This window comes from Gopherus flavomarginatus, chromosome 1 (genome assembly GCF_025201925.1).
Source record: "Gopherus flavomarginatus isolate rGopFla2 chromosome 1, rGopFla2.mat.asm, whole genome shotgun sequence".
NCBI classification, from domain to species: Eukaryota; Metazoa; Chordata; order Testudines; family Testudinidae; genus Gopherus; species Gopherus flavomarginatus.
In genome coordinates this window covers 255,032,303-255,053,566 of record NC_066617.1, presented here as the reverse complement: position 1 = coordinate 255,053,566, position 21,264 = coordinate 255,032,303, and the positions used below count along the sequence as shown (strand labels likewise).

The 21,264-nt window shown below is 42.6% G+C and overlaps 1 protein-coding gene across 4 annotated transcripts in view; it reads right to left on the bottom strand.

The window, feature by feature from the left end:
* Nucleotides 1–8,578: 8,578 nt before the first annotated feature.
* Nucleotides 8,579–21,264, bottom strand: part of ECRG4 (ECRG4 augurin precursor) — a 74,376-nt gene continuing 61,690 nt past the window's right edge. For 2 of the 4 annotated variants that reach the window (XM_050922878.1, XM_050922869.1), the window contains exons 2-5: nucleotides 15,363–15,483; nucleotides 12,652–12,699; nucleotides 10,406–10,563; nucleotides 8,580–9,273 (exon numbers count right to left, since the gene is read on the bottom strand). In XM_050922878.1, coding sequence (XP_050778835.1) covers nucleotides 9,112–9,273; nucleotides 10,406–10,563; nucleotides 12,652–12,699; nucleotides 15,363–15,438 — 444 coding nt within the window. In that variant the 5' untranslated portion in view covers nucleotides 15,439–15,483 and the 3' untranslated portion in view covers nucleotides 8,580–9,111. Of the gene's footprint in view, nucleotides 9,274–10,405; nucleotides 10,564–12,651; nucleotides 12,700–15,362; nucleotides 15,484–21,264 lie in introns of all 4 variants that reach the window. The other 2 variants (XM_050922858.1, XM_050922864.1) reach the window with 2 other exon arrangements.

Sequence of the window (21,264 nt, the reverse complement as noted above, 5' to 3'; positions counted from 1 at the left end):
TGTCATAAACAGATGTATCTTGTCCTCATCTTTAAGAGCTACACAACTCTACTCTTGACTCACCCACTCTTGTCTTCACATTGCTCCCCAACCTCTCTGCTCTGACATGATGCTAGCCTTACCTGCCAATTTGTCCTCTGCTCCTGCTTTCTTCTACAGCATCTCTTCTGTATAGAAGACCATCTATGAAACAATCTGAAAGGCCAGTGTCCTCTTCTTTTTCAGATCCCTCATGAAGAGACACTTCTGCTGTGACCGCTACAAGAAACTGGCTCATTAGTGATGTCAAGTTTGAAGGGAAGTTGGTTTTAGCTTGTCATAAACAGATAGTTAAGGGTTAATGCCTCTTTTACCTGTAAAGGGTTAAGAAGTTCACCTAGCCTAGCTGATACCTGACCAGAGGAACCAGTGGGGGAACAAGATGTTTCAAAAGGAAGGAGGGAAGTTTTTCCTTTGTTTAGAGTTTCAGTTTCAGCCAGAGTGAAAAAGATCAAGGAACGAGCCTCTTATGAGAGTAGTAAGTTTTAGAAAGGGATAAATAGATTTATGTTTATTTCTTTGTAACCTGTCTTATGCAATTAGAGGTAGAATAAAATTTGGTATTTGGGTATTTTTTTGTGTAACTAAATTTGTGCCCAGGGGAACATCCTCTGTGTTTTGAATCTGTTGTCTGTGAGAGTAGCTGGTATGCTAATCTCTCCCAGAGGGTTTTCTTTTACCTTTCTTTTCTTTAATTAAAAGCCTTTTTCTTAATACCTGATTGATTTTTCCTTGTTTTTAGATCCAAGGGGATTGGATCTGGACTCACCAGGGAAAGGAGGGGGGATGGTTAATTTCTCCTTGTTTTAAGATCCAAGGGGTTTGGATCTGTGTTCACCAGGGAATTGGTGAAGTCCCTCAAAACTACCCAGGGAAAAAAGTAGTACTTGGGGGATGGTGGCAGTGATACCAAATCTAAGCTGATAATTAAGCTTAGAAGTGTCCAAGTTCAGAGTGGGGAAGGAACCTTGGCAGATGGGATTTCTGATGTCAGACTCTCATAGCCACTAAGGATGGGAGTGAGGAGCCTAGACACCACAGTGAGGGTGAGAAATGAGCATGCCCTCGCCAAACCAAGAAAAAGTTCATGTTGCTTTTCCTACAGGCTCCAGGCAGAAGGAGCCCTGCTGTTCTTGCTTCCTTCCAGGAGAGAATCTTTGCAGGGTTATTTCAGATCCACTTGCTCAGCTCTCCAATAACTAGGATCAGAGGGGCTGTCCCGAGGCCTTGTTGTGCCATTGCTGTGTGCCCTGCTCCTCTTTTCCTCACAGCTGTGGCTCCCATTTTGAAACTCCCCTGCAGCACACACGAAGTGTGGGCCATGCTGTCCCAACACTCACCAGAGGGGTTATTGATTTTTATTGTGAATGTGATATTTGGGCTTTTTAAGGGTTCTCACAGCTTTCTGATTTCTGCCTTCAGTCTTGAACCATTTTGCTGTTATCTAAAATGGCCGCCATCTCTGAACACTGTTAATGGGACCAAGTCACAGGCTACCTTCAACAAGATGGCAACTACAGGCTTTGCTAGTGAAAGTGAGGCTTCCCCCGGCAAAGATGGGTATTTTTTCACACTATTTGCAATGGGGCTGAAGCCAGGCTGCTCTCAGGAAAAATAATGGTCCTTTAACCATCACATGAGGACCTGGCTGGGTACAGGGGAATGTGATAATGCATGGCATGAATTTGGGAAGGAGCAGCAGAAAAGAATGGGTGTTTGGAAACAGGACAATAAATTCAGACCTGTCAAGTGTCATTCCTATATACCTGTAAAATCTCATGCATTTTCAGAGAGAGACTCCTGCACAAAATACGCCCTGCAATCTAGGGGAAGGTGCACTGAGATATAAGCCAACAGCCCATGAGTTCTAAACCCAGCTCTTCCAATGACTGCTATGAATATTTGTGTACTTCACAACTATTCTTAACCAAAACTTCCGTGCACCCTACTCGAGGGAAAGTGTAACGATGTACAGCTAAGATAAGAGAGGCTGGATACGGTCACTGCAGGCATGATTAGAAGTAGAATTCTGTAGTGCCTAGATCACATAGAGATTAAGATCTGCACCTTCAAGCTCAGATGGGAGAGGACCATGCTTTTAGAGCCAGAAATCTGAGTACATTACCTGTTAATACTTTACATGTATGGACCGACCGTTTCTCAGGGAGGATAATTTGCTTTTCTCCACCACCTACTACTATAGCAAAAAAGGAAGAGTTCTGTGCTGCATCTCCATGTTGTAGATCAAACATAATTCATGCATGACCTGTGGGGGGAGGGATTAGTGTGGGGAACCTGGGATAATTTAAATATACTTTAATGTGAACTGTAGTTGTACAATGTATTAATATTTGTTGCATTCTGGTTAGTGGGAACTATCCCTTTAAGAATCGGATGCAGCAATTAGGATATGGTTTGTTTGAACATGACTGAGTAGCGTGGAAGAGAGGATACTTGTGTGTGCAGAGTGGAAGGTCCTGCCACAATGGGTTCCAAAAAGGTTGGAACTTTATTAAATAAACACATCTTTGCAGAAAACAAGATTCACTCATGAAGGCGTAAATATGAGCAATTACTAGGAGAATTTGTGTCTCCATTTCAGTTTTCACATCTTAAAAACATCACCACACTTTGCTCTAATTGGCCGACTCGGCAAGGAGGCCAAAACTGGCATTGGCCCCAGATACTAAACTACCTGTTATCCCTACAGAAAGTGTGTGGGATCTCTTCTGCTTCCCAGGGCTCAGAAGTGCTGGGTGAGGGGAGCCTTACCTCCTACTGTGTGTGCTGTAGATAAACAGGAATTCATTCACCAAGGCTGCATGAGCATTTCATTAACACAGTTCTTTAAAAAAAAAAAAACTAGTTTTACAGCTGAATTTTGAATCCACAATGATTGCACACGAATTGGGAGTGGAACAATTCCTCCCAAAGGTGAACAGGTAGAAGAGGTGATAAATGTGGTGGGCTTGAAATCATGGTCCTGGTTTATGCTGCTGGCTCCACTCCCACCCCCAGCCTCAGCCCCCTTAGTCCTGTCTGCATCCCCCGCCCTTCGGGAGCCACCGTCCTGCTCCCAGCCCCAGTGCTGGGGGCCGTGGACAAGGGTAAGGGGGAGCACAGCTCTCCCACTCTAAAAAGTGTTCTGGAGCTGCTGCACCTATGTGGAAAGATTGCAACGGTATAAGTGAGTTAGTGCGGGATTGCACATATTTTTCAACCTCAGCAACACCAGAGAGGCTAGGACTGTTGCTGGGGTCTCTGTCTTTCCCTGGAAATTCACGCTGCTACTCAGGATCCCATGAGAAAAGTGTCTGAAATTGGGACTCTCCTGGAGAAAAGGGGAAAGTTTACTGGGTCTGAGAAGGGTGCCTAGCCTGGAGGAGGGGAGCGTGAACCCAGGCAGAATGGTTTGAACTGGCGGTTGCTGCTGCTCAGGAGTCCCCCTTGTCCTGGGCCCCTGGGACCTGCAGGTGCAGGGGGGGGGCTCTCTGTAACATCTTCCTGCACCTTGAGGTCCAGAGAGCCAGAGAGAGGAAAGGAAGCTGTGCAGTATGAGCCGGCCCAGGTGTTCTGAAGAGGAGGTTGGGAGTAGAGCTGAGGGAATAATTGGTTTTTTGGTTTTTTTTTCCCCTCTTCAGTTCAGTGGCAAAACAGAAACATCTGAAACACGTTTTCTGCTGGGTCACAATGAAATGACAATTTGGTGTTGATTCTTGCCGCAGCAGCAGCAGCAACAACAACAAAATGTTTCTAGTTGCAGTTGGGTTTAAAAAAAAAAAATCTTTAAGCTAATTCTAGCTAAATTCAAAACAAAAATGTTACATTCTGTTTTTTTGTTTTCATTCTCCTCTACCCTCACCCCTTTTTCCTTTTGGCTGAAATGTCTTGTCCTGAATTTGCAAACAGTTTCAGTTGACCCAAAATCGCATCTTTAAAAAAAAAATGTATTGCCCAGCTGTATTTGGGAGCCTGCCTTTGTGTGTGAGGGAGAAGTGGACAGGCAGTTGTTGAAAATGTTTCTCTGTACATGTGGCAGGGGATGTATTTAACAGTCACTATAGGAATGTTTATTATTAGCAGTGTTCTTTGAAAAAGAAGTGAGATCCTGCAGGCATTTTGTACACTTTCTCAGAAAATTGGTAGGACCACGGCTTGGTCTGAATTACTGATTCAGCATGCAGGAATGTGACCTTGTCAGGTCTTGAAACATTAAAAGCTGGCTCGCAGCCAAACTGCTCATATTCTTTAGGAGCTTTCACTGTACACTGACCGCTTTTCCATTTTATAAGGACAGCTATGTGATTTCAACAACCACGAGGGCCAGGCATGTTGTTTTCTAGAACACTTAAGGAACTGCCTGAAGAGATCTCTGAGCCTTTAGCAATTATCTTTACGAATTCATGGAGGATGGGAGCGATCCCAGAGGACTGGCAAAGGGAAAACATAGTATCTATATGCCAAGAGGGGAATAAGTACAACTCGGGGAATGATAGACCAGTCAGCTTAACTCTGTTGCTTAGAAAGATAATGGAGCAAAGCAACTAGGAGAAAAGAAGGCGATAAAGAGCAGTCAACATGAATTTGTCAAGAACAAATTATGTCAAACCTATCTAACATCCTTTGACAGGGTAACAAGCCTTGTGGAGAAGCAAAAGATGTGATATATCTTGGTAAGGTGCTTGATACTGCCTCATGTGACCTTCTGATAATATAGCCTAGATGAACTAGAAAATGGGTGTACAGCTGGTTGGAAAAGCATACACTGAAAGTAATCACCAATGGTTCACGAGCTGGAAGGGTGTATGAACTATCCACTGGCAGGAATTTGTCCTGGGTCTGGTTCTATTTGGTATCTTCATAAATGATTTAGATAATAGCATAGCGAACACACATTAACGTTTGCACACTGTACAAAAGATGGGAGGAGTTGCAAGCACTTTGGAGGGTAGGATTACAGAGAAGGGCAACAAAAAGGATTGAGGTATAGAACAGCTTCCTTATGAGGAGAGAGTAAAAAGATTGGACTTTTCAACTTGGAAAAGAGACAACTAAGGGAGGGATATCAGAGAGATTTTTAAAAATCGTGATTGGTGTGGAGATAGGGAATAAGAAAGTGTTATTTACTCCTTCACATAATACAGGAACCAGCAGTCACCCAATGAAATTAATAGGAAGCAGGTTTAAAATGAACAAAAGGAAATACTACTTCACACAACACCTGGTCAACCTGTACAACTTGTTGCCAGGGATGTTGTGAAGGCCAAACCTATAACAGGGTTAAAAAAAGAACTAGAAAAGTTCATGGAGGATAGGTCAATCAATGGATATTAGCCCAAACAGTCAGGGATGGAACACCCTGCTCTGAGAATCGCTAGCCTCTGTTGTCAGAAGCTTGAGTGGACAACAGGATCACTCGATGATTGTGTGTTCTGTTCATTACCTCTGAAGCACCTGGCATTGGCCACTGTCAGAAGACAGGTTATGGGGCTGGATGGGCCATTGGTCTGGCCCAGTCTGGGTGTTTTATTTTCTTATGTAGGGTGATTGATAGTGTTCTCTTTAACTGCTGAGGACAGCACAAGAAGTAATGGGCTTAAATTGCAGCAAGGGAGATTTAGGTTAAACATTATGAAAAACTTCCGAACTATTAAGTTAGCTAAGCACTGGAACAAATTACCTAGGAAGGTTGTGGAAGCTCCATCACTACAGGTTTTTAAGAACAGGTTAGCCAAACACTTGTCAAGGCAGAGCTAGGTACTTAGCGTGATGTTGCATTCCATATGTTTTATGGAAATATGTTTAAGTGTGAATATGATGTAACTAAAATATGCTTCATGCAAAAGGTCTCTTGTAAGGTATCATTACAAAGCTTATGATCTACTGAGAGTGGTCATCCGATTTGTTTGCATGTATTATTTCTGTATCTGGAGTTAGGAGGATAAGATATAAATGTGTATTACTGTTGTAAACATGTTAAGTGGCAGCCATTAAGGGTATTTCAGACTCAATGAACTGTGAATGGGTTTGTTTACCTGCAAACCTTCCTGTGTACGCATCTTCCAACTACTAGGTAATGAAGAAGGAGGTTTTACGGTGACATGTGATCATGTCACCTGAACTGGAATCCATCTTAAACCTGGAGCTTTTCCATTTAGAAGGAAGGGTTGGAACACAGAGAGATATAAAGGAGTCCCGCCTCGTACCGAAGCTATAAAAGGGGGTGGAACAGAACAAAGGGGGATGCCAGTCATGAGAATTCCCCTAGTTACCACCTGAGCTGGAACTAACAAGAACTGTACCGAGGAAAGGATTGGGCCTAGACCAGGAAGAAGTCTAGTCTGTGAAAGAAGCTTATTGGAACATCTCTAAGGATGAGATTTACCTGTAGTCAGGTTCTTAATGTCTTAGGATTAGTCTTGAGTGTTTTGTTTTATTTTGCTTGGTAACTAACTTTGTTCTGTCTGTTATTACTGGAAAACACTTAAATCCTACTTTTATACTTAATAAAATCAGTTTTGTTGATTAGTAAACCCAGAGTAAATGATTAATACCTGGGGGAGCAAACAGCTGTGCATATCTCTATCAGTGTTATAGAGGGCAAACAATTTGAGTTTACCCTATATAAGCTTTATACAGAGTACAACAGATTTATTTGGGATTTGGGTGTCTGGGTGCTGGAGATAGGTGACTTGCTGAGCAGTTATTGGTTAAAGTCTGCAGCTTTGGGGGCGTGAACCAGACCTGGGTCTGTGTTGCAGCAGGCTCGTGTGTCTGGCTCAACAAGACAGGGTTCTGGAGTCCCAAGCTGGCAATGGAAAACAGGCTCACAGGTAATTCCAGCACATCAGGTGACAGCCTCAATGGAGTCTCTGTGATCAAACCCATCACATTTAGTTCTGCCTCAGTGCATCTGGCTGATCTAGTTGACCTATCTCGGTCACTTCTAGGCCTACATTTCTATGATTCGCCAGTGGCCTATCTATATTGTCTGCATATGAGAAGACGGGAACATGTGGCCTCTTGTTAGCTGTTTTTTCTGGCCAGAACCATTTTGGAGACATTTAAATAAATAATTTTGAGGATTTTCATAGACTTATAGTATTAAAATAAGTTGTTATATATGTAGTTTAAAACCCTTTCTAAAAACCAAAGCTTTTATCTCAGGACCAAAAGGGGGACACTATAGTTCCTTTTAGGTTTAAATTTGTGTCAAAAGAGGTTCCGAAAGAATGTGTAATATTTTTGTAATTGTTGACAATGTTTCCTTGCACTGGATGTTGAGGTCTGAAATTTTGGGGGGGAAATCACCAATTTCACTTGAGTGTTCTAAAGCCCTGCTGATTTTTAGCAGGGACACAGAAGGGTGAGAAAAGCTTCCAAAAGTAGCATTTTTCACTCATGTAAGACATGGTGTCAAGAGAAGCCCACTTAATGCAGTGTAAAATGGTAGCTGAGGCCTTGTCTACATGAGAAAGTTAAAATAAATTTAGTTAAATTGGTGTAACTGACTGGGAGCCTATGTGCAAACGATCCAAAACATAAAAGGAAACATTTTCTGTGTGTAAGTATAGCCAGTTTTCATCTGCATTAAAGCAGGTGGGGCCAGGTGCAAAGGAAAACTAACTAGCATTTCTAAAAATCCGTTTCCATCTCCAAGCATCTGCCTCCAGAGTGCATCCCTGCACTAGTGTAGTGCTTGGGCTGCTGGGTAGTTCTCCATCACACTACATCTGCTGGCTGCAGACAGAAGATAAGTAATGGGTAAGGCTTAGGAGACATGATAGCGGGCATGGAGACATTATAGTTATGCATGGTGTTGGACATTCTTATTTACGTCAAGCCCCAGTTTGCTACAAGTTCCTGACTGGACTTACAGAACGTGTCTTCCTGTTCATCAGCCTGACCCCCCTCCCCCAGTGTCAATATCCTGAGGCCTCCCAACTTCTCCTCTGATTCCTCCATTTACATCAACCTTTATACTCATTCTGAAACTCCTCATGTCTTTGAGGGTGTCCTCTTAGATTCATTTAAACCTAATAAAGGCTTCCCATAGGGCCACACTGAGGAAAAAAGAATGCAGCCCCAGCCCATTTTCAACTAACGACACAAAAGCTGGGCCTGGGGTTGGGTTGCATCACAAAGCCCCTCTGTGCTCTGCTGAGTCCTGGATGTTTTTCTTCATTAACTTGCTACCCCCTTCATTCAGACACAATTTTTTGATCTTAGCTTTATGTTCCCTTTTGACAGCTTCATGTGATCGTATCCAGGCTGCACTTCCCATGACCACGGCAGAGGCCACTATCTGGTGCTATTTCACCACTATTAATTTCATGGGACAATATATTTTATACCTGATTATATAGCGATGGAGAGACCCTTTAAACATCTATTATTTTTGTACTCACATAACTTTAAAATAGCTCCTTTGGTAATTTTATGCCAAGTTTCAGCCCAGGTTAAACTTTTACAGCCAAGTTGTAAAGGATGCAACGTGAACTATAAAAGAGCTATAATATTTAATATATATTATGTATTAGAGCATGCTGAAAATGGAAATGTAGGGAAAGGACCCACAAAGATGTTTAAATTTGAGGAAACAGTTTTTCCTCTAAAAGTGTGGGATTTATTTACAGTATTGACACAGACCTAAATAACTAAGCACATTGAAACGCATTGTCTTATAAAATACACCAAAACTGGGTGAAATCATGGAATTAGACAATCAGTTTTTAAGAATGGGTAAAAAGCCCTTGAAAATGTAATCTCTAATAATGCAGTGCTTTGAAGTGGTCAGCTATTGCAAACTCTACCCAAGAAATGGAAAAATGCTTATTTTACCAAAAGACTTTAATTCTAACACTTATACGTAGTGTACTATTAAGTAATTATAGAAGCCCATTCCAAATAGGCTTCTGTGCTAGACAGTTTCTTCCTTCTCCCTGTTTATAACAAATGGCTACTATAAAAAAAAGAGGGTAGAGGGAGAGAGAGAATGTGAGTTAGTGAGGGTAGGGCTTAGCTCAATCCAGTACAGACATACAATTCTTAGTTACAGTAGAATAAATGAGGTTAATAATCATCATAGTTGACATTTGCTCCATGCCTGAAGGTGTGTGGGTTTCGGGGCCCAATAGGTGCATCTTCATCAAAATGGTTCTGGTAGTAGCCTCCATAATATTCATTGCCACCACGTCGCAGGTTTGTCCAGTAGGAGACGTCATCTTCAAATTTCTGCAAACAAAAGATGAGAAAGAATCAACTTGTCTTCTAAAGCCACAATCATTTTGTGTAAAAGGAAAACAATGTAATGGCTGCTTCTGCTTTGTTTTAGGGATGTTAAGCCTTTCCTTATTTGAAAAAAGTAGGCTTTTAAAACAAATCATTTGGCCTTCCAAAATTAGTGCAGTAAACAGTCCACACAGTCATAGAAGTCTAGCTGTAGTACAACTGCTCTGTGCCAATTCAACTTCATCAAAAACATTCCAAGAAGCCAAGAATTTAACATCTATAACTTTATTTTTTACCTCTTCTTTATGCTAGAGCTGGGAGTGTGTCACTATAAATATGTCTATTCCCCACTTTCAGTGATCTCTCAGTTACAGCTTTGTGGAATATGCAGAGGAACTAGAACTCTCAGTTCCACTCTAACATTCCTACAAATTAACTATTTCTCTGGAAAGGAGGCTTGTCAAATGCCTTCAAATAGTACACACTTCTCTTTAAACTTTTTAATTAACTTAAAACTTAGCTATTTAGGCATCTAACTTCCATTGAGTTCTAAAGAAGTTAGGTGCCCAAATACCTTTAGTGCTCATGCAAATTAGAAAGTTACAGCACTGATCAAAGCTGGATGTACTGTAGGTCTGTGATCTAAAAGCCTCTCACCACAACTGCCAATGCTCTAGCCGGTATTCAAATTCCCTACCTCTTCTGAGAAACTATGCTAAACTATGAGTGGATTTGTGATTTGTCCAAACACCCAAACACCCAAAAGTAATAGACTGAGACCACGATGCTCATTTCAACACTGGTAACTTTGTTTGGTGTATGTCTCTCTCTCATCCACACACTTCCATATAAACCAGATGACAATTTCATTAAATTGAAGCTCAACGGGATTCAAAAATTTTGGAACATGTTTTCTTTATATAATTTTTCTGAACAGGGTTTTAAATCAAGCTATCACAAATAACTACTGGGTTTGCATTTATACTTCACAATTCTCTATTTTCAAAAGGTACGAAAGTGTCAAACTTGTGGAAAAAAAGAAATAAGCCACTTTCTCATTGATATGTATTCTTAGTATCACTATATTTGGACACATACTGAAGTCCCCATTACTACTGGCAAGACTAGTACTCACAGCTTCATCAAACCCCAAGTAGAGGAATTGCTGATACCACTGCTGCACATCGGGTTGAGTCCTGTCCCACAGTTGGCGCTTCTGGCGTTTCAGGCTGCTTAAGAACTCCTTGGCCGTGTTTTCTTTCACTGACACCTCTGTTTTAGCTGGTGCCAGAGCTGAAATGAAGTCCTCAAATGACATGGCAGTAACTTTTTGATCAACCCAAAATGTATTAGCCTAGTTATGCCTTTAGCAATAAGTCACCACCTTCATGCTTGGCTTACCTATGCACTCAATAGTAACAACAGAGTTGTAATAATAACAGACATAATCAATCAAATAAAATAGACACTGTCAGTTTACTTCATTCTGGATTTTGCCCATGTCTCGCCCTCAGCCCCTTTCCCCTACCTGCTGGATTTTCCATCAGCTATCCTTCCCCAGAAGCTATACACTAAACAAGGACTGATGAAACTACTGCATAGTATGAGTTGTGTTCCACTCTGAGGAGAGATGCTGAAACATGATAGCTCCATGTTGGTATAAGGGGGACGGGAAACGAAAAGCCATGCAAAGAAAAACACATTTTTGAACCAAGCCTTAAGGCACTAGGATAAACACCAACAACTCAAATTCGTATTTTTTTCAATCTTAAATCAGTGGTGTAGTCATGTGAAAATAGTACTTTAGATCTTGAGTTCTATTACTTCTTAGTCCACTCATAGAATGTGGGAGTTGGGCTGGATTTAATGGACAGCAGAGTACAGTGCTTTCCAGACTGTGAGATGTGGCTACAAAAGGTTCAAGGGTGAGCTATGAGTGTCTGAGAAATTTATAGCAATACGACTGTTCTTGTTTTTTCTAATTAAGAAAAAAAATGTGATTTTATCTATGGGTCTGCATCTTATCCTGCTGCTTGCTGGGGCTGAGAGTAGTGTGGCCAGGTGCCTCGCTTTTGACTGGAAAGTCTGGTTGAAAAGGTGATCTGACGGTGTTCAGTCAGATCTACTGACTGGACATCCAAAGTTTAGTTACTGGAGGCAGGGTGGCACCAGATCATCACCCACTCCAGCCCCTATTCAGCCGGAGCTGCCTCCTACCTTCATCAGGTGGCTGCAGCTCCCAGCCTGCTCTGCAGGCAAGTCCCTCCTGACCAGGAGCTGTTGGGGTGGGCAGGGAAAAGCAGAAAGTGACAGGGGCAAAGGGGAAGAGGGCCTCAGGGAAAGAGGCAGGGAAGGGGTGGGGCCTCAGGGTGAGAGGTGGGGCAGGGGCAGGGCCTCAGGGGAAGAGGGAGGACAGGGGAGGTTCTGGCACTCTTTGCTAGAGGGTCCTGTTTTTAGATATTACCAAGTTGGCAACCCTAGCTGAGAGGCTCTCTATGCCCTCAGCTCCTGCAGGGAGCCTAAAGCAGAGTGATTTCTGGCTGAGGAAAGCATTCAGCAGGAAGTGTCTCAGCTGAAAGCCCCCTGCTGAAGCAAAAGAGAAGCTTCCAGTCCAGGCAGCACTGCAAGCTAGGGAAGGGTGCTGAGGGAGTGACAGGGGCATCTAATCTTCATTCTGGAACAATTGTTACCAAGCTTGTGTGTAGTTATTAAAAACCATCATCTTCTTCAGCTGTATGTTAAAGTTAAACAGGAAAGGAAGAGGTGTAGACAATATGATGATAGTTACATTATGTTTGGCTTTTCATGTTACTGCAGAAATTTCACAGCCCCAATGTGCCATTTGTTTGCCAAGTGTTAGTAAATGAAAGACCGAGGCCGGGGAAACTACAGAGACATATAGAAACCATAGAGCCAAAATTCATAAGGAAGCTGTGATTTTTCCCTTCAGAAAAGAAAGTAGCAAAAAAAATTAAAGTCACGTCCAAAGCAGCAACTGTTCCTTAAAAGGCCTTAGAAGCAGTTTATGTTGGGGCCATACAAAGTGCAAAATGCAAACGAACATGCACCATTGATAAGAGCCTTCTAATTCCAGCAGCAATAGACTGGTACAGAATTATGACTGGGAAATAAAGAGCCATGGCACTGAAAACCATTCTTACGCCAAATAAAACTGTGCGCTGATGCCTTGATGACCTTGCAGAAAATGTCCAGGACCAGTTCACAGAACAGGTTAAGACAAGTCACAGACACAGCCAATATGGCTGAGCTTCTGTGCTGTGTGAGATTTATCAAAGAAGGGACAGCAGTTGAAGAACTTTTCTTTTGCAAGGAAATCCCAACCCACACAAGCGGTGAGGAAGTTTGTTTAGGAGGTTTTACCTTTGCGTTTTTGAAGCATCAGCTTAAGTTTATTCCCTCTTGAACCATCTAGGTGAATAAAAATAAAGATTAAGTACACTCTTTAACTATGCATCATGGACAAGAGGAAGTAAAACACTAACTTGAAAAAAATACAAAAGGCATAACTCCTGAATATATAACAAAGCACTAGTATCTGTCCTAGCTCCAAGTCTGACACTCAAGTAAAACACATGCTCTGAGAAGGCCTTCATGATTCTAACATCTTTCAACAAGGGCACTTGACATTGAAACCTAATATGTCCTTATCTCATGCAACTGGTCTACTTTTTAGCAGATCAAGACTTCTTCCTGGTGTCAGTACCAGGATGTAACATCCATGTTGCTGTGTTAATCATGAGACATTCTGTCACAGAATAAAAAGCATATTAGCAAGCAGACTTGGTACAATTTTCCTCTTAGCATTTCAGAACTGTAATCTTGCTAAAACAATTTCTCTGTAGGAATTGTATGCCTCTTAGTCAAAAATATCAGGTGTATTCACACCCCAGCGTATTTTAATATCCTGCCTTTTAAGACGCAGTGGCATTCACCACTGTTTTATAGCCTGCCCATAATAATGTAATTGTTAGGGAAAAAACCTTCTCTGTTTAAAAGCAAAAAAGAAACAGGCTGCAGTATTTAATTTATGCAAATACGATTATAATATTGGAAAATGTCAATCCATGCACTTACTGGATTATTTTTTTCTAAGCATTTTTTAAAAATTATGTCTTATGGACTTGATCCTACCGTCCCCACTCAATCAGAGTTCCTATTGACTGCAACGGGCTGGGTAAAAGCTGCAGAATTGGCCCTTATATTTAGGAGAGTTGTCATCACTGAGCTGCCAGGCAGTATGTAAATATGACAACAAAATCCATTGACTAGTCTATTTTTGTCCACCTTTTAACTAAGACTTTTAAACTTTCCATAATCCAGTGGCAATCCAGCACAGCAAAACTCATCAAGCATTTGCAATGTTCATTTTTTATTACCTAGCTTGGCAGTACAAAGAGAACATTTAGCTAGCTTATGGGTCTGAGTAATTTTACATGTTTCCTTTAGCACATCTGATTCCCAGCTTGCATAACTGGAATGCCCAGTTCCCAAACTTGTTAATTTTAAATAAGCTGATAGGAAATTTTTTTCCAAACAGACCCAGTCTTGATCCTTGAACCTTTAGACTCCTTTAGCACAGTAAAACCTGTGTTATCCAGCACTTTACCAAACCTCTAGAAAATGGCCTTTCTGATAGCTCCCAATACAAATTAAAAGTCCAGTTGGCACGGGAGTGGCAGGCTCCCTACCTGGCTCTGTGTGGCTCCCCAGAAGCAGCAACATGTCCCTGATGCTCCTAGGCAGAGGAATGGCCCCAGGGGCTCCATTTGCTGCCCCCGCTCCACCCTTTCCCGAACGCTGGCTTTGCAGCTCCCATTGGCCAGGAATCATAGCCAATAGGAGCTACAGGGATGGCGCCTGCAGGTGGAGACAACATGCAGAGCCACCTGGCCGTACCTTCGTCTAGGAGCAGCAGGGACATATCGCCACTTGTGGGGAGTCACCCAAGGTGAGTGCTGCCTGGATCTGGCACCCCAAAACCCCTCCTGTGCCCCAACCCCCTACCCCGAGCCACCTTCCACACCTAAACCTCCCACACCCAAACTCCCTCCCTCTGGAATATTTTACTAACCAACACCCCCTATTCCCCCAACATGCCAGATAACAAAGCTTTTACTGTACAACTTTCCTAAAATGAATACTGTCCCTGTCATCTAACGTATCTCACTGAACATAAGGACAATTTTTTATAGAAAGTGAAAGTCTTATTCATTGGCACAACCATTTGCTCTAAGTGTGGGTGGAACCAGATTTTTTTTCTCAAAGTGAAAGAGAAAAAAATTACAGTACTTTCCCATTTTTTATTCTCTGCTTAGTTTCAATTACAGCAGAGCTCTTCTAGATTTCATCATTTTTTAGTGCTGAATACTGCAAAATGAGAGGAATTTTCCCCTGGGTGAGATTGTCAGAGCCTCTGGGTTTTTTTTGCCACCTTCTACAGCATGAGGCACGTGTCACTTTCAGGTTTAAACTAGTGTAAATGGTGGATTCTCTATAACTTGAAGTCTTTAAACCATGATTTGAGGACTTCAGTTGCTCAGTCAGAAGTTAGGGATCTGTTATAGGAGTGGGTGGGTGAGGTTCTGTGACCTTAAATGTGGAGGAGGTCAGACATGATGATCCTGATCATCCCTTCTGGTCTTAAAGTCTCTGAGTCTATAAAGTGTGTGTTATCTATAAAACCATTCACTTCCCAGTGGGCCCTGAGCAACTGGAACGAGAGCTTTCACAATTATTCTTTCCCACTGAGACGGTAACTGGGACGTGGGCTTGGTCATGAACTCCCCCAAAGTTGGAGGTCAGGATCCAGTACAGCGTGTGACACTGCAATACACAAAGGGAATCCTTTAACCCCAGAGAGAGGCTTTAATAACAGGAGAATTCAAAAGAGTGGGGTTACAGGGTCTCCCTCTACCCCCCCTTCCCACTGAGCAGCCTTTCTCCGGGCACGAGCGCCCATTGCTGGGTGTCTGGGGATCATCCCAACATCCCCACCCACCTCCCTCTCCCCTTGGTTCCCGTCTGCATGGCACAGAGTGTTCCTTACAGCACCAGGTGTGCCACGTACTCACCGGGAGCCAAGCAGACGAGCAGGAGCAGTGCTAGGGCAGCCAGGGGCAGCACCCCCCGGCAGGCCGATAGCACCATCTTGACAGGTGGCAGCTGGTGAGGGAGGCAGCACAGCTCTTCCACCTGCAGGGAACGGACAAGAGGCGGAGGCTCAGGAGACAGCATGGCATGGACAGGGCTGGTCTGGACCCCAGGCCATATCCCCTGCAGTGGTTCAGTTAGCACCTCTCCCCAGCACAGCACCCCTGCTAGGCACGGGCTGAGGGGCACCACTGGCAGTGCCCCCTGCACAGCTGAGGGGCACCGATCTGCTGGGATATGCGCAGCACAGCACCCCTGAGGCAATGGGCCTGCTTCAAGCAACCCCTCACACGGCCAGAGGCCATGGCCCTGATCCCTCACACCACACCTGGGGCAATGTGTCCTTCACCCTGCCCCTGGGGGCAATGGCCCCAATGGCTCACCATGCCCCTCACCCTGCCCTGAGGCATAGGCCCTGAGCCCCATATTCATCACACTCACCCCCTCTCCCCACATCATGCTGGGTAGCACTGGCCCTTCACCCCAGCCTCCCTCATGCACTGCAGAGGGGTAATGGCTCTGCACCCCAAACCTCTCACACCATGTAGAGGGCAATGGCCCTGAGTCACCCACATCCCCTCGCCCCCCACCACACACACTGCTTAGGTCCAATGGCCTTGTGCCCCACCCACTCTCACCCAGGGCAGAGGGGCAATGGCCCTGCACCCCATAGAAACGGCCTTATCGCTGCACCCCACACATTGCACCCAGGGGCCAACAAAGCTGTGGATCATACAGAGCCCTGCACAGGACAGTCCCCTACACTTTGTGTATGTGCAGTGGCAATGAGCGCCTAAAAACCAGCTGTGGCATAGCATAAGGATTAATAATTGCCACTGGTAATACACAAAAAAGAAATCTGTCCACACTCAGGTGGTATATTAGCTAGGGAGCTAATCATCTACCTGAGCAGCTAACACGTGTATACTGGGAGCTATGCCCATGCTTTCACAGGTGTGTAAGAAAAAGCCAAAAATGATTTACGCACTTTAAAATCAGCTCATAAAACCCAGCGAAACCCAGTGATGAGTGACCTGGTGACATTCAGAATAAAACAAGCTCTCAGCAACGCGTGTAGCTGTTTCCATCACTTCATGTGACTCAACAGACATTGCAGGCTTCAGAGTGGCACGCACAGAACAGTGACAATCCTGGAATTTAATTATATCACTGGGTTCATTTTCTGTGGAATCTAAACATTGTGATTTAATTGTTTCTATAGCGCTTTGAGGATGGCTATAGACATTTCTAGTTAAGTGCAAATTAATTCAACACAGCCTCCCACATAGCAGTGGCAGATTTGTTTAAATAACCAGGCTTATAAAAAGGATGCATACCAGCTGTTAGGACACGTCAAAAAAAGGCTAAAAGAGATCAAATTTGAGCCTTTAACAATTATCTGTATGAATAAAGTTACTCAGTGAGGAATCCCATTGAAAACTATTGCCTTAGATTACAAACTCCTCAGAATAGGGACTTTGTCACCCTATATATATATATATATGCAAAGTGTCATGCACTCCTTGAGTATTATGTAAGTAATAATGTATTTTCAATTTGAAATCTTAATTCCAGAAGCAGAAGGGTGTAAGCGATTTGCAATGTGTACTACTACTACCTGCTGATCCAGATCACACCAGATATTTTTTTGCAATCATTATAATGTAAAACAGGCATGTCAGTCTGCACAATAATGCCAGACCCTAACTTTTTGGAGAAATGACTAGATAAAAATGTCTGGAAGGACATACTCAAGTCTGAGTAGGAAATTCCAATGTATAATACACAGAATCTAAAACAAGGTGAAGAAATATTGTTATAAACAAATGATACATTCAATTTATATTAGGACCATATCTGAAATCAAACAAAATGAATTGAGCTATGTTACTATCAAAATAATTATTTGGTTCATCAGTATGCTGCGCACTACCCTTTTTTAAAGTGAGTTCATAACCAGCATTATTCTCAGTATAACAGCATTTAATATGCATTTCCTTGTCAAGTTTTCAAGGTTCTGATCAAAACCTACTTAATTAGTCAATAAAGGAATTCTTTCTGTATGCAACAGTCTCTCTTCTGTACTGTACTTAACAGCTGTTACGTATTAGTTTGCTCCTTTGTGATTTTGTATAACCTTTTCCATTTACAACCAGTCAACAAAGCATGTACACTTGTGCCTTCAGTATTGTATATTTTCTGGACACATTGTAGCATGTTTTTTTTTTTTAAATTTTCACAAATATTTCCACAAATAAACCTCACTATTGTGTGTCAGCAATTCATACAGAATTAGAAATCTTGTTATATGAGATATAATAAAAAATAGACCCTGACATAATGTTTTTGTCATTTTTCTACATGTAAAGCCAGATCCTCCTTTGGTGTAAAAGCAGATGGAACTAAATGAGTTTACACCAGCTGATCTATGGCTCTTAGACCTGTATTATTTTAAAGGGAAATTGTGGAAAAGACAAAAGTTGCCATACTATAATATTGTTACAGTTTGGCATGGAATGCCCTCTGGAGCCTAAGCACACTGCTACTTCGGTATAACGCCTCGATATTACATGAATTTGGATAAAATACAGTAAAGCAGTGCTTGCGGGGGGGGCTGTGCACTCTGGCGGATCAAAGCAAGTTCGATATACACAGTTTCATCTATAACCTGGTAAGATTTTTTGGCTCCCAAGGACATCGTTATATTGAGGTAGAGGTGTAATTGACTTGACACCACTTGATTACTGAAGAAAAAAATTATATTAGTCAATGGACCAAACTAATTCCTGGGGTAACTCCATTGATTTAAATAGACTACCAGGAATTAATTTCTCCAATTATGGACCTGACCCAAAGCTCACAGAAGTCAGTGGATTTTGGATCAGGGCATGTGTTTATCTAAATCTGGCCTCCGTGCAGGTCCTGGGTGACAGACCACCTATAGCTGGTGAAAGCTTGAAAATGCTATTGGGTCTGATCTAAAGTCCATTGATGTCAAGGCACAGATTTCCCATGGACTGTCTTTCGATTGACTTCATTGGTGTTTGAAAGAGGCCCATTGATCATAGTGGAGTTTTGGACAGCAACTAAGAGCTCGGGCTATGAATCTGTCATGGAGGTCACAGAATCTGTGATTTTATAAGACCTCTGTGACTTCTTGAAAATTCCAGTAAGTCAGTCCTGGGCGGTGGGGCTCGGGCTTCAGCATCTACATTGAAGTGCTCCAGCAGCACAGCTTCAGGGGTTCCGGCTCTGGCTTCAGTAAATCCATGCTGTGCTGTTTGTTGCCTTCGTCCTGTCCGTGACTTTTAATAAAAATACCTGTGCCAAAATCATAGCCTTACTAATAGATAATATTGTTCCCCTATTCCCCCCCACACCCTGAAATGTCGTGTGTACCACAGTATACTGTACAAGATATAGACCAAACACCGTGTTTTGATCTCCGTTTTAAATGTTCTTTTTTATATTTTAAGTTTGCATTATTATTCCGGCTCTTGAACAATGAAGCCTGTACAAGTACTTGTATTATGCAAAGCCCTGTCTTAAGTCCCAAAATGCTTTCTGGGGACAGGGAGTGCAACTCTGCTATCCCATATTAGAAACCTCCCTTAAACAACTGAATTTCATTGGTCTCCTTGTTTCACTGTGTTTTGAGGGTTCATATGCACATCCCAGCATCACAAGTGCCAGCACTCATAATGCATATCACAGTGTGTATCAGCAAATACCGATACTTATTAGAATCAAGGGTTCATTCATTAATTTAATGTCCACATGTCTTTTCTTAAACCCATTCAATTTTAATTCAAATGAATAGGTGCAGTGTATGGCTAAGACTATACAGACAAATGATGCATATAGATATGCAGAAAGTACATGAAGTTATGAAGACAAATGATGTAAGAATGAAAGTAACAAATATTAACAGACATTGTTATATTGCTAAAGGGAAGTCAGGGCATTATTTGGTTCAGTAAATAATTTGTAAACAAGCAGCAGGCAGACAGGCACACAAAGAGCTTGGTATGATGTTTGGTGTTGCTATACCATATATCCCTGGAAATCCAGGGGAATACAAATACAAAAGGTTTTAAATATATTACTGTAGTTCAAGAAGCTGTCTGGCTCAAATGCTATCTTGTTTAACTCAGAGAATATACTCACTCAAGTTCAAGGTTATTGTGCAAAATCATTGCTCTTCAAGGACAGAATGCTCAAGGTTAGACTGAGCACAATATTTTGCCACTTTTTCAGAGGACAGCCATTTTTAATATAAAATCTAACAAAGTAATTGAAACTATATTGCCACATGCTCTTTCAAAAACGATGGTGAAAGGAGATGAGCAATGCCCTTCTCTTGGCAATTGTTTACTCTCTTCTTCCCGCTCCAGTCTGGTTTTTTTAAGGGTCTGACATATTGTCATCCTCCCTGTCATGTGTCAATTGCAGCAGGAGGTAATTTTTCAGCTCAGCTGGTGCACACTGCATCATCAGGACTCTACAATGCACTAGCATTTGTGTAAATATTCAAACGAGTGCCTCTCTTTATTGACATCTCCATGGCCAAGATATCCCCTAGTGTTCTTTTTTCTAGTTCACACAACATATGAAAGCAGGCACTGTGAGTACTATTTGATACTGCAATGTTTCCCAGCAGTCTCTTTGTTAGCAACAACAGCAATGGCCACTGGCAGAGGTGAGGTTGGTGTATGTCTTAGCCCTAGAGGTGGTGGCTTTTATGTGCCTACATATAGTACTATGGAGATTGGTACTGGAGGAATACTGAGACAGCCAGTCAGAAGCCAAGTTTCTATTGTAGCTCACAGATACAAGGAGTTGCTGAGAGAGACTCTCTTGGATTTCTGGTTTGGCCAATAGCTAGTTGGTTAATGGATTTTATCACTGATATCTCCTACAGCCAAGCTAACAGAACAGTAACACTAAACTGTTATGCTGAAAGATGCTGATGCCTGCCATGAGGTGAGTCTCTGATCCAAAGATAATTGCAGACCTAGTTCAAGTCAATTGATGAGCAAGCTCTCTTTCAGCCACAATGGAAAGTGCAGTTTAGCCCCTTTCTGCAGTAGAGACAGCTTGGAGGGACTTCCAAGGCAAATGGCATATCAGAGCTGTAACATTTGGGCTGAGGAGTTTCCCTGATTGCAAACACAAGGGCTGTGTGTGCTGCAGCCTGTGGATTAAAGCCAGGAAAAATCCACTAGAAAGCCCCGAGAAGCAGTTGTGTCCATGAACCTGTGAGGGGGCAGAGACAGAGTGTGGGGATTCCCGAGCAAGGAAACTGTCTGCTGCTGCTTTGTAAATAAACAAGATTGCACCAAGAAGGTACCTGACTTGGATCATCAATTTCTCATCCTAATGGAAACAACGCTGTAAGGCACCAAATATTTACTATCTCCTTGGGCCAAAGGGGCAGTGTTATTTTAGCCATATAACATACAGGAGAAACTTCACCTACCACCTAAAATTATTACCTATGTTATGACATCAATGGACATGCCTGTTTAGGTGAATGGGACTAAATTTCTAAATATCTGTCCCAAACAGCCTTGTGAAGATATTTAGGCACCTAAAAATACCAAGAAACACTTAGTGCAGGGGTCAGCAACATATGGCACATGGGCTGATTTTTGATGGCTTGCGGGGCGGGCTGAGCCGCTCAGCCCACTGCCACTCTGGGATTCCCATTGCTGGCCCCTTGCCAGCTGGGGTCCCGCTGCCAGTCCCACTCAGCACCCGCGGCTGGCCTGGGGGACAGTACCTCAGGCTGGCAGTGGGCTGAGACCCCAGCTGGCAGGAACC